General features: G+C 44.6%; 2 protein-coding genes across 4 annotated transcripts in view; one reads left to right on the top strand and one right to left on the bottom strand.

Moving 5' to 3' along the window:
- Positions 1 to 13,311, bottom strand: part of SYN3 (synapsin III) — a 263,138-nt gene that overhangs the window by 87,915 nt on the left and 161,912 nt on the right. The window lies entirely within an intron of this gene.
- TIMP3 (TIMP metallopeptidase inhibitor 3) overlaps positions 4,161 to 13,311 on the top strand; it is a 39,658-nt gene continuing 30,507 nt past the window's right edge. The window contains exon 1 of the mRNA XM_030040453.2: positions 4,161 to 4,580. Within this exon, the coding sequence (XP_029896313.1) occupies positions 4,457 to 4,580 (124 nt within the window). The 5' untranslated portion in view covers positions 4,161 to 4,456. The remainder of the gene's footprint in view (positions 4,581 to 13,311) is intronic.

The following is a 13,311-nucleotide window of genomic DNA, read 5'->3' as shown; positions in this document are numbered from 1 at the left end:
CCTGACTTCATTCATGCCATGCTCAGTTTAAGCCAGCTGAGGTCTGGTGATGAGCTGGAGTGTTTTCAGCCATTACATATATTGGGTTTTTTTTCCTCTGGTGGTGGTGGTAGTGGGGGGTATTTCTTTCTTTCTCTCTCTCTCTCTCTCTTTCTTTTATCCTTCCTTCCTCCCTCCCTTCCTGCCTTTCTTTCTGTTTTTTTGGCCAGCAGTTCCTGTAGTTTGATGAAGCCCTTCTGTACTACTTACATTCAGATGCTTTTGTCAGTTCTGAAGCAGCCGGCATCCCTCACAATGAAATGTGATCAGAAGGAAAGTGAGTACGCCTTTAGTTCATTTACAGCAACACCTTATGCCTCTTGAAGGAATATCCCAAAGTGCTTTTAACTCAGTCTCTGCAGCTAGCTCTGGGATGGTCCTTTCCAGCCACAAGCAGGACTTGTGGAAGGAAAATGATATTGTTAATATGCTCCTGATGTAAACTGCCGTGAGTATCTATGGAAGCAGAAGGTAGTTCTCTCTCCTGAAATTTAATTAAGACACCCAGCTTAACACCTTTCCTTTTCCAGAGTCGGTTCTTTAGAGATGGCAAGGAACATAGCTTCATCCGCAAAAAAATGCAGCCATCTCTTGCAGCACAGTGCCCCCTAGCACCGCCTCTGCACATTCGTGCAGGATGGAGGGAAGAAGGCCGCTTTGCTCCGTCAAGAACACCTGCAGGACATGGCTTTCCCTGGGAATTTTCACACCAACTATTGACACAGCCCAGTCATGCTTAGCCTGTGGGATCCGACAAGATCACAGCATGAAGTGGTGTGGCTGCCCGGTAAAGCAGAGAGATCCTTAATTGTGTTCAACAGTGCGTTCTTGGTGGAGGACTGGAATAACACAGATTTCTTTATTTGGTGACATTAACCAAATGTGAACTCTAATTTTCTCATGTGAAGATCAATGTCTTTATTTTCTCCTCCTTTCTCTGCTACATTTTTTATGGCCATATAAGGCTTAAAGTTTTATTTAGGCAAAGGAGAGCTGAATGCTAGTTTTTATTTTATTTTTTCCCTTTGCAGTTTCTCCCACGCAGACAGGGCGTAGAGTGGGAATTCAGACAGAGTTCTCCTTTCAGTTCCTTCATTGACGTTCTGTGTTACTTCAACACCATTATCAAAATTTTCTCATATAAATAAAGTCAGAACCCCTGCCTGGCTCTTCCAGAATGCACTTTACTGGTAGCTGTTAAAGGAGAGAGGCTAATATTAAATATCTAATAGATATTGTTAGAGGATAATATACAATATCTCTATTTACAGATGATAAAGTGAATGTACAGGCAGGTTAAATGATTTACCAAGGCCTCCCAGCAGGCCACTGGCCAGACTGAGCTTTCCTGAGTATTACTGACCTCTGATTTACAAAAATAAAGCACTCTGGTTTCTGTATATGAAATGTATCCTTTAAGTGGCAAATAAATAGTTATTATTGTACAGTATCCAGTTCTGGTTGAAAAACCTGCATCTCTACTACTATAGAGAAGTTAATCTCTTTGAAAAAGAATATCTAAGCGTCAAAACCACAGCTGAATCACCTAAGCCCTAACTGACCGAACGCAGGTACCACCACTCCAGGCAATGTTAATACATGCATTAAAAAATTTCTGGATCACCTCTCAAATAGTGGTATAGAAGATAGTGGTAAGCCTTGCCACACACACAGCTTGCACACCATCCCTTCCAAACAGATGTGTCCTGCTACTGGATCAAGCTGTGGCTCTCCTTTTCATCCTGAAAAGTAATGGCAGATTGCTTCTCTGGGTTATACCTGAAAAGTGAACTGGTTCCTGTAATTGGCACAAACTTGGTGTTACTTTAACAAGCTTGGTCAGTCTCCTGGTAAATGAGCTACTTCTGTGCTTTGGAGGGCCTTGTGTAACTTCTAGCCCCCTTCCTCTCCCTTTTCAGAAATTGAGAAGATGACTGAAGGGTTTGTTTTTCAGTCTCCTCTGAATGTCTCCTGCATCTGTTTGTTTATTATAGTCACTCTTAGCATTCACACAGCACCCAACATCTTTAAAGCTTATTACAAAGCATTCAGCTTGTTAGTCCTCAGAACATGCAGGAAAGGTGTTATTATAGAAATGAAGAAACATACTCAGAGGAGTTACTTGGCCAGAGAGTGAAGGGAGGTGGTGCTGGAGCTGTGATTATAATCTAGTTGTGTGTGTGCCAAACTCTCCCTCATTTACACCGGTGTCAGGTTATGGAATAACTCCACTTCTCTCAGATACTGATCTGAGTTGTTGATAGTCCAGGTGTATCATGATGTTGGTGATATCAAACTTTTTACAACAACAAATAAAAAATGAAAGTGCGAGACACACCTCATTTTTCTGCCGTGTTACTCTGCTGAGGTCGGTGGAGTTGTTCCTTGTTTACACCCAGTGAGACTGAAATGACAGTCCAATCTCACGGATTCAACTTCAGATGTAGTAGTACCTTGAGCAGACAGTCCAAGTACCTAAGGAGTTTTTTGCATAGGGTTTCTCATATTGCAATTTGGAGCCCAACGATTCAGACAGCTATGTGTCTAAATTGAATGTCCTGTTTAATAACCTGCCTCATATGTACTTATACGACCCATTAGCACCTCAACACCATCTATTTTTTTCAGTGTGTTCACTAATACACATTCCTGCGAAGCTCCCATCACTATTATCCCCATTACACAGATTGGGATTGGAAGCACGGTGAGGCAAAGCTGTCACACAGGTTGTCTGTGTCACAGCACGAGTAGGAGCCTGCGTTTCCCACAGTTAGCACTGTAACCTTGATCTCTACTAGCAACACCCATCTTGAAGCTTTTGTGTACCGATGCTCCAAATAAAAGCCTGTGTTTCCCTAAGACTGGAGGTTTTAATTTTATATGGACGGTGTGATTAAAGAAAAGGTGTAGGCAGGCTGTGCTTCACCCAGATGGAGCAGAATTGTAAATCTAAAGACTTAGCTGACTATTTAGAAATTTAGGACAGCTGGTCCTGCGCCTTTAATACCAGCATAATTTATAACTAGACATGCTTAAGTCTTGTAAACCCCGTGGAAAGTACTCTGACATTATATACACTGGTTTGATACTGTGATTAATCACCTCTCAGTCCCCTTTGCAGGATAATAAGGCTGTCTGTATCTTGCAGCTGGCAATCTTCTTCCTTACAGTCCCAGCTCTTCTATAACATTTACATTTCTACAGCTGATAGAAATTTACGGTTCCAAAAGGGGATAAGGGAAAAACAAAACAAACAGGACTTTTCTATAAAATCCACTAAAGCTGCTCTGCTAAAATATACTTTGAGATTAAATGTTGGGAGTGCCTGGGTAGATACGACACTGCTTTTTCTGGCTCGGTTTTTGCAGTTTATGACCCCTTTCTGACTGAAAGCCCTGAGAAGGGGAAGTGATGGGTGGTGGTGTGACAGGAGAAGGAGCATTTGAGCAGGATTAAAAAAAACGCAGGATGAAATCCTGGTTTACAGTTCAGCTAGGTCTTGTCCTTCTTTTCCTCCGTCCTCTTCCCACTGCCTATTGAAAAAGCAGCAACACACTGCACTCCTCTTGCGTTTTCTGAAAGCCCTTTAGAACGCTATTTCACCGCCTCCAGTTTAAAACCAGCTTGCAGACAGCCGAGACGGTTCCGAGGGAAACATCCCGAGCCTTCCAAGCGAACAACAAACCCCGCGTCTGTTTTCCAGGTGCCTCTTCGCGCCCTGAGGTGCGGAGCGGGCCGGCTGAGGGGAAGGCAGGTCCTGACCGGGGCGGGGGGGGGGGGGGAAACTCCTCGGGGCCAGACCCGTCCGGGCACTGACGGCCACCGGACGGATACTGGCCGATACCTCGGAGGTACAACTAGTTTTTAAGAGTTTCAACCCGTCCCCAGCGGCGGGAAAGGGACGTAGGCTGAGGGACGGGGACTTCTCCTCAGAGCGGCCGGCTACCTGCCCAACCGCCCGCCCGCGCGCCCGGCGCTCCCCGCACTATTCCGTATAAGGCGCTGAAGCCGCGGCCCCGCCCCGGCCCGCTGGCCTCTCCCGCCGATGAGGTAATGCGGGGCTCCCATTGGTCGGGGGCGGCGGCGCCCCCGGAGCCCGAGAGGGCGCGATCGAGGCTATAACTCCGCGCACCGGCCCGCCGCGGCGCAGCGCAGCTCCGCACCGCTCGGCATCCCCCCGCCGCTGGCAGCCGCGGACCTGCTGTGCCCTCAGGCTTGCACCGGCCCGCCGAGCGAAGGCTGCGCTGCCGAGGCCAGCGAGAGAGAGAGAAGGGCAGTGCGAGGAGGGAGGGAGGCAGGCAGGAAGGCAGGCAGTGGCGGCGCGCGGGCTGTTAGGGAGCGAGAATAAAAAGTCCGGCGAACGGAACGGCGGCTGCCCTCCTGCTCCGCAGAAGTGAGGAGGCACCTCGGGGGCAACATGACGGCGTGGCTGAGCTTCCTCGTCGTGTTCCTCTGCGGCTGGAGCCTGCGGGACTTGGTGGTGGAGGCTTGCACTTGCGTCCCCATCCACCCGCAGGACGCTTTCTGCAACTCCGACATCGGTAAGTGCCGCGGGCGGGCGGCGACGCCTCGTCCCTCAGCCGCCCCGGGGTGAGGCGGGCCCCGCCGGGGCTGGGAGAGCGCTCCCTGAGGTGAGGGGGAGCCGAGGCTCCTCGCCTGAGGAGGCGGCACCTGCCCCGCTGCTGCGAAGCCCGTGTGTCTAGAAAGTTCTGCGGGACCCTCGGGGGGGGGGGGGGGGGGGGGGGCGCGGGCGGCAGTCGGGCTGTCGCCACGAGTGAGCCTTCGTCCTGCAAGTCACCCAGTGAAAAGAGAGGTGTGTGTGGGGGGTTAAGCCTCACCGGTGAGGGGTGACCTGACCTTTCAAGGTAGCTTATGGCTCCGTAGCTGCTGCCTACGCCTGGGTTGAGTAAGAGGAGAGGCGTGTGGTGGCGGACCCTCGCCCAGCCCTCCTGAGGGGTGGCAGGGAGCGAGGCGTGCTGCGGCGGTGGGTCCTGTCCCACGGCACCGGCGGCAGCCCCTCCGAGCGATACTTCAAAGAAATCAGTAATTGTAAGAGCGGCTTGTTTCCTACGGCAGGACGAAAACACGACTGGAGGTGTGGGCAGCCAAAATTTCCTCCACAACCTGGTGACAAATAGTAGGAGGTAGGCTTAGGACGGGTTCTCTCAAGCCGGCAAACTGCCCGTGGGGGTTGGTGTTGGAAGGTGCGGCTCACATAGGCTTGTGGTGCTGCGCCGGTAACTTCAGGAAGGGCTGGAGAAGCAGGTAACAAGTGTCTCCAGGCTTTCTGCATGCTACGTTGTGATCTTTGCAGCTGCAGGAGGTATGCAAATGTGCATGCTTTTTGGAAGGTTGAAATGCTTTTATTGGATCCTGGCTGATGTTCTCTGTTACCGGCTTTAGCATCCCTAGGGGTCTTCACTACACTAACTTTAGATAGGGGACAAAGGGAACACCCGAAATCTCTGAGGAGGAGGTAATGGGGGCTCTGGTTTCAAGTCCTTTGGTTTGTTTGTAGCCAAGGGTGATTAACCAAATACGGTTGCTGCTTGGTAAGTGTCCTGTGACAAAGTATATGAAATCATTTAGTGGTGTCCTTTGAGTTAGTACTGGACACATGTCCACATAACAGTAAATACAGGCTGTCACTTACGCAGTCGTGAGTGGACTGCATGAGTGAAGTCTACTTGCATCTCTGTAGGTTGTCTTAGTAGCACAGTGTAAAAGGTGTTGGGGCACTTTGCGCTGCCGGTACCCACACGGTACTGAGTCCAAGCAGAGTCTGCAAAGAAATTCTTCTGGCAGCTGCTCTGGAAGTCAAATAGTAAATAATTCTTACTGCAGCAGAACACCCGTTGCTATGAACTCTGCCGGTGGCTCTTTCTAGTTAGCCAAGCTTACTGGCAAAAAAAAAAAAAAAAATCTCTCTCTTGCCTTTAACTCTTCTACAGAAACTGCAGTTATGCCTGGTTATTTGTGTCTAGTTTATATAGTATATCTGCTCTTGAATGCCAAAAAAAACATTACATGTTAAAAGTGCTGGGAAGGTTACAGTTTGCTTCAGTGATGATAGCCTGGAAAATATTTATAAAATAGTTTTCTACTGGGGAATTCTTCCAGGAAACTGCAGTATTCAAAGTTCTGTTGCCATTTTCATAGTTTGGATCAAGTGTGCCACCTAGGTGGTAACTGCCAGGGAGATTGTCCTTGCTGTGAAAGTGAGACTGGGAAACCATTTTTCCACAACTAAAGCTGATGACAGCATGTGGCCTTCATTAGCTGCATTTTGGGAGAAGGTCTACTTTCTTGCTATGATTAGGTCATGTTATACTAGATTAAGGGTAGTTTTCAGTTTAATTCAACTTCTTAAAGTGGTGTTGAATAAATTTTTGTTACGAATACACGCTGACAGTATGTTTTTGCTAGATGCATAAGTGACTAGGAGTATGGTAAGCTACAAAGTTTCATATAACAGTGCTCCTAAACTTCAGGGCACAAAGTTTTTCTGTTTTCTGCTCTGATTTCTGGTTGAGTTCAAAGTCATCTGCTTCATCTCTTCTTTCTGTCTTCTGGACTTTTCGTTACTTCTCATGCCTTGGCTTTGCTCTGAGACATAGTAATTCAAAAAGTTGTTGTCTGGGGCTGTCATGCCTTCAGACATCACAGCAATGCAAAGGATGTGAAGCACAAGGGGAAAGAGCAACTCATTCTAGCAGATTACTTAAATGCAAGTTTGGTTAAGACTTTGTGTGATGGGTTGAAGCAAAAGTAAATCCTTACATTTGCTAGAACTGTCTGGAAAATGTGATGTTTCTGCGGGCTGATTTTAGTAAATGCTGTCATGTTCTTCATGTGCTGAAAGGGCAAAAAGCGCACTAAAGCTTTCTGGCTCTGGAGGAGTTAATCATCTCCATGGAAACTGATGGCAGTGTACTAGTGCAGTGTTTAGACAGACTAAACTACACGCTGGGTTATAAAACACATTGTGGGGAAGAAAGGGACTTGGCAGCAAGTTTTTATCGCTCTTGAAACTCCTGACAAAATACCAGCTCAAAAGGGAGGAGTCAATGCAGTAAGAGCTGGAGCAAAAGAGCTTTTTAAAATAGCTCCTAAAACAGTACCAGAAATTAACTAGCTAGGTGGCAGCCTAGGAGAGGCTTTTCATCTCCAGGCGCACTGAATTTTGAAGAAGGAGAAAACTTTTAATTTAGGAGTGTAATGCAAACCCTTACTGTTTTCTTTCATGGTCTTTCATGCCTAGCCAGTGAAGTCCCACTCTCCTCCTTTAATCTGATCTCAGTAGACATTTAATTTTTGATCGTCCTGTGGCTCAGTTCTGATACAGCCTCCCAACTCTGCAGTCATTAGAAGGTTTTAATCTTTACAGAAACAGATGGTCAAATAAACCTATTGGAAAGGGCAGGATTTCAATATATACATCCTTTGGAAGTGAAGGTTGTGGTCTTCTAAAGGAAGCTTGGACTTCATATACAACAATAATTTTTTTTAATTAAAAAAATGAGCAGGGAGGGGTGGAAGAGGAACTAGTGCCAGACTGGTCACAAGGGGTCTTTTCACTCAGCCTGAGTGTTCCAGCATGATGAATGGAGCAAAAGCGAAGAGGTATGTCTCATCTGGCCCTCCAAGTTCAATCAATAATAAAATTGTGGTTTTAACTCTTGGCTTGCTTTCTTTAACTGGATTGATAAGTGCCAGAATAGGCAGTACAATAATGAGACCAACAGAAAGACAAACAGCAACTGCTATGACTTGCCATCTGAACTTTGCTTCCTCCACTCCCGCCCCCTGCCTACCACCCCTTCCAGATGTGAATATTTTTCTTTTGTTTGAATTAAGAGACCTTTTGAAAGAACAGACACCAGGCATGCTTTGTTCCATTGTGACAAAGCTGTGACATTTCCAGCTGGACATAGCTGACATGAAAAGGGCTTGTTTGTCCTTTTTTTGCAGGAGCAGCAGGAACTTTTGAGCTTGGCTGCTGAATGTTGCATTCACAGGTTTGGAAAAACACCTCCTGCTTGGCCCCCTCTGCCCCACCTCCCCTTCAAAAAAAAAAAAAAAAAGGAGAAAAATATGTGAAATTGCAGTCTGGATTTTGACAAACCAGTCTGCAAGCAATAAAGTAAGTACTTTGTCCACTCCACATCTATCTCACTTTCATCTCATGCATATACTTCAGAAAAGAGCTATGGCACTACTCATTGTCTCTCACCTAAGTTCAAAGGAGCTCAAAATAACATTCCTTTCTATAGTTTGTGTTGGGGGAAGAAATACCTGTTTCAGCAAGGATGCTGGTGGGTAGTGCCCCCTCTCTGTTCTGAATAACCTCACTCTTGGTGAGTTGGAGTTGGCAAGCTTTGGGGAGGTGAAGGTAAGCTCTTAGAGTCCCTCAGTACTAAAGAAGTCATTCCTTTCTCCATCCTGCCATACCCATAGCACTGAGTTCACAACACCTGCAGTGACTAGCCTCCTTTGAACTGAGAATGTGGTACGAGAAGAGCAAGAAACAGCAGAGGAGGAATTTGTTTGACCCAAAGTCTAAGCACCTAATTGAAAACCTGCCCATTTTCTTTCACTGGTTTTCCTGAATTGATCATTCCACCTTCTCACTAATAAGCTAAAAGAGCAGATGAACTTGATCATACATGAGATTTTGAACGTTCATTCTTTGCTTTGACATAAACTCTGTAGTAAGGTCAAATGTGCTGTCTTAAGTAAGGTCTGCCACATGAATTTAAAAGTTAAAGTAAACCAGTTTCAATTAATTATTATACCAATCTTTTGAGTTGAGATGAATTTAAAACAATTTTTTGGGGTTACGTGTCATGATAATGGTTGCAAAAGTGTTGTATCCACTTTGGAATCAGACTTTTGTTGAGGAAGTAATGATGTGGTTTCGGTTTTAGACTGGACTTCTGTTCGAGGCATTTTAGAAGCAGGAAATCTGAGAAGTGTCCCATAAAGCTTTAAAACAAAACAAAACAAAAACCCCTGTGAATTCCATTTTACATTGGAAGAAACTGAGGAGATTTGTTTAACTTTTATGGAATTCCAATGTCCATGGTAAACACTGTGGTGAAAGAGGGTGTTCCTTGTGCCTGGTCATGTCTTCTGGCAGAAAGATGGCCATTCTAAACTGAATTGTCCTATTTAATAGAAGTGGAAATAGAAGTTGCTTATTTGTTGTTTTTTGTTGGTTATTTGCAATTAAAGTCCATAGCAGAGTAGAGAGATCACCTTGTGGGATCTGAAGTTTGTCAATTCTCCAAATGTATGTATTTAAAAAAAATGTGGTGGAAATTACTGTTTGGAAGATGTAGTGCAGAATGTTATATAAGGCTCCTTTGGTATCTTGTTACTATTGCATGTGCTTACTCCATATTTCCTTCAGGAAGTAACTCCAGCAAGACCTCTGAGCCAGTGAAGAGCCAGATGTTCTAACCTTGAGCCTTAGAGCTCCTTGCTTTATGTAGACATTTCTTTCATTCTTATTTTCACTGATATCCCACTTGTTCTTGAGAACTCTCCACCTGCCAACTGCTCCTCTCATGTTTCTGGGAAGAAATGGGCTGGTGGGAACATAGTTATGTACAGCCATGTGCAGTACTAGCATTTTTTAGTTTAGCAAGTTTTCATCTGGGGTTGGGAATGGCCTGCTTTGTTCATGTCTGTTTTTCAGGCTGAGCAGATTTGATTGACCATAGGAGAAGTGGCACAAGGTGATACATTCAGTCTTAGCTTCATCAGTGGACTTCACATTTTCCAAGACACTAAATACAGTTAGTCCTACCCTTTCAGAGTCTTTTAGATATGGCAGCTGGATTGGCATCTGATTAAATAGATCTCTGTACTCATGCATAATCCCACTGACAGTCATGGTGGGTGGGACCAAGAATCTTCAGTAGGAGCCCTCAGTGAGTCACCTTAGCCTTAATTGTATGTTAAAGCTATTAAGATGAAAACTTAGTTTTTCAAGGTACCAATGTTGTCTGAGGTCATATTTCTTTTTCCTCACAGCTCCAATACCATGTGGTGCTCTTATGTAGCCCAGCCAAGCATGCATCACTGAAGAAAGGAGCCTATTTAGTCTGGGCAGGAGGTCTTGTCACTAAATGAAACTTCCACCAGATGCTCTCTGGAAGTTCATAGGAGCTAGTAAACCTGAGAGGACAGCTTGGTTTGAGTTAGCAGGCAAGGCCAGGCATGCTGTGCTTGCCAGCTCTGAACCAGACTAAGCTGAGGGACTAATTTCAGTCCTAATAATGTCTGCAGTGCATGTCGTTGAGTTTCCTTTTAATTATGAGATTTATTTTTTTTTGGCTCATGATGAAGAGGCTTTTGGTCTGATGCACTGCTTATTGCTCCAGACTTTCAGGGTATGATTCTGTATTTCACATGATGTTATAAATTGGAAGCAACTTAAATGATACTGGTGAAATGATAGTAGTGTAAAAGATAAGAGAGGAAAATTGGGCCTTCAAGCGCCAATTAGTTAAGCAAATGCAGAGTTCATTAAACTGAAAGGCTTACTGTGGCTCATCTAAACCTCTGAAGAACCTCTACATGTGATACTTGAAATTTTACTGGTGTAACTTTATTGAATTGTTACTGGTTTTTAAGCTAACTACACCTTACATAGGCTTCTGTCTCTGAGACAAGGTTGATCAGAGCAGCTGACTACATTTGGAACTGTTGGAAGACTGTCTTAACTTTTCCTCAGCTTTGTGGCACCGAACATTTGTTGCAAATAGCAGAGCTGAAGGTCAACCTCTTTGGTAACCCTCTGTGTCTACCTACTTGAGGCACAGAGGAGGGAGGCGCACTGCTGGGGCTTTATTAAAACCCAGAGCTCTTCCCCTAGAGCAGACACCTGAAAGAGCACGCCAAAAATATCGGTGCTCTGCCCACTGGTGACTTTGCTACCAACGTTATTTGCCCGTAGTGGGCTAGGTCCTTATTTAAAACTAGGGTTAAACTGGATTTGCTTTGGAATAACATGAGAAAAGAATGTTAACCTGTGAATTTCAAATTTCTGCTATTTGAAAGTATTAGGCTGGTGCTGGGCCTGAGGTAAGTGAGACCAAGGTGGGTTAAATGGATTTACACCCTTTTATACTAGATCTAAAACCTGGCCCAGTTATCAATATGGAAAGGAAATACTGGACCAGCCTCATAAGTTGTGTAAAGCAGGTGCAGTGCCACTGGTCTCAGCAGTATTTCACCATCTTGTATCAGAGTTGGATTTGACTCGATGGTTTCAGATTTCTAAGAGGAATGTTACAAATACTAGAGAGGTTAAAACTATTGTTAAAAAAAAGTTAACCTTGTATTGTAATGTGAAGTAGTTCCCTTGAGTGACCAGAGTGAAGATTTAGTGCATTAACTGACAGTGTCTAATAACATAAAAATGCAAGTAGTTTTACACAACCCTGATTATTTTATTTATTCAACATTGCTGCCAGCTAGAAAAGATTCTGGGAGTCTTCTGGAAACAAGATAGAAGTCTCTTGAGTTGCGTGCTGGTAAAATAAATGTTGACTATGAATAGTCCAAATTCCTGCTAGTGTTTATATAAGACCTTTCCAAAGGGCAATTTCAGCCCTTAGAAACAGTATACGGACAATAAAACTCAAGTTAAACAGCAGCGAGACGCATATGCAAAAAATAACATCAAATCTCATAAAATATCAGCTATGGTTTGCCTGAGACGTACAATATCATTTTTATTTTAGGAAGAAAGGAGGTGATTTTGGGTGTCCCTCCTGGGATTGAAATGCGCCAGGAATCAGCAGAGAGCAGTGCTTGGGAAGAATGTCGGGGAGGCCATTGTCAGTTCGGGGATAAGGTCTTGGGTTGTGCTAGTGGGGAACTAGTGGTCTCTGTCAGTGGGCTCTGCTCTGAAAACTTATTTGTTACAGCTGGGGGAAGAGGATGATCACAGCAATAGGCTCAGTGGGAAACTTGTAATGGGAGAAGGTATTTAGGAGCTGTAGGAGTGGCAAAGGCCCTTCAAAGACTAGTCTCGGAGTATAAGGAGGAGAGAAGGATTACTGGAGAAGGGAGGGATGCTGTGTGAAAGCACTGATGAAGAACTAGATACAGGCTGGTCAAGCTAAGAAGAATCGTAAGCTGTGACACATGAGAGGCCACCCTAACTAAAATGATGTGGGGCATGCCCAAGGTGGATCTAATCCATCCAGGAGAGTGAATGGGTACTGTGGCTTCAGGGAACACACAAACAGGAGAACCCACATAAAACAATCTGATGCTCTACTGATTGATCTTTAACAGCCTGTAGCATGTTCATTTCTGACTGGCAATCAAGGCTTATGCTTTGAAAAAACCTGGCTGGGTGGACTGGCCATGGACAGAGCACATGCACTTTACTCTATGTGGACTCTAGCCAAGCTGTTGCCTTCCTCCATTCAGATGAATGCAAAGTTCCTTCAAATAGCCCTTCAAGAAATGCAAGTTGCATGGGTGTGTGTGCAGGGCTTTTATTTTTGCCAGGTGAGTTGTAAGGAAAAGAACAGTTTAGCTGGAAAAAGATGCAGATTGCTCAGCAGGAGAAGCACATGAAAGCAAGCCATATGTAACCTGTTGTCTAAAGGTACTTTTGACATACATGATATAGTAACCTGACTGACTGCAGTTAGGAGATAAAAGTAGAGTGTGCAAACAGAGCCATCATTGTTCAACACATTTGTTATTGATTCTGGACAAAAATACACACTCTAATAAAAAAAATCCACAATCTTCCTTAGTTACCCATGTGTTGTTAAAGTGTCAGAGCATTGTAATCCTGCTGGTTCTTAAGAACTTAGAACTAGTTTATTGGGGAGGTAAAGAAAGGTATGTGAAAGGGCCCAAGGATGAAAAAGAGACCCCGTAGATTTTTCCCTTCTTAATTCCTTGACTTTGATATGAAAAGGCCCAGGTTTCTGCTGGCCTGCATGATCACTGGTATTTCAGCAAAGCATGTATAAATAGCACCAAATTTGTACAGTGCTTGCACAGATAGTAATGGCTACACCAGGTGCAACAGCATGAAGGTAACACATTATTACTTCTTGCTCCCTGGTGGTTCACTAAAAAAAAAAAAAAAAAAAAAAAAAATCCCACAACAGCACATAGGAAACAGGAGTATTTCTGTTCCACAGGGCCGTGTTCAAAATGACCCAAGCTCCTGCTGGCCTAGACTGAAGGACATGAATTTTAACTCCCTCATGCTGTACTGTAATTACAGTATGA

This window comes from Aquila chrysaetos, chromosome 17 (assembly GCF_900496995.4).
Source record: "Aquila chrysaetos chrysaetos chromosome 17, bAquChr1.4, whole genome shotgun sequence".
In the NCBI taxonomy this organism is placed as follows: domain Eukaryota; kingdom Metazoa; phylum Chordata; class Aves; order Accipitriformes; family Accipitridae; genus Aquila; species Aquila chrysaetos.
Note: the sequence above shows the minus strand (reverse complement) of the source record. Positions and strands in the feature narration are given on the sequence as shown.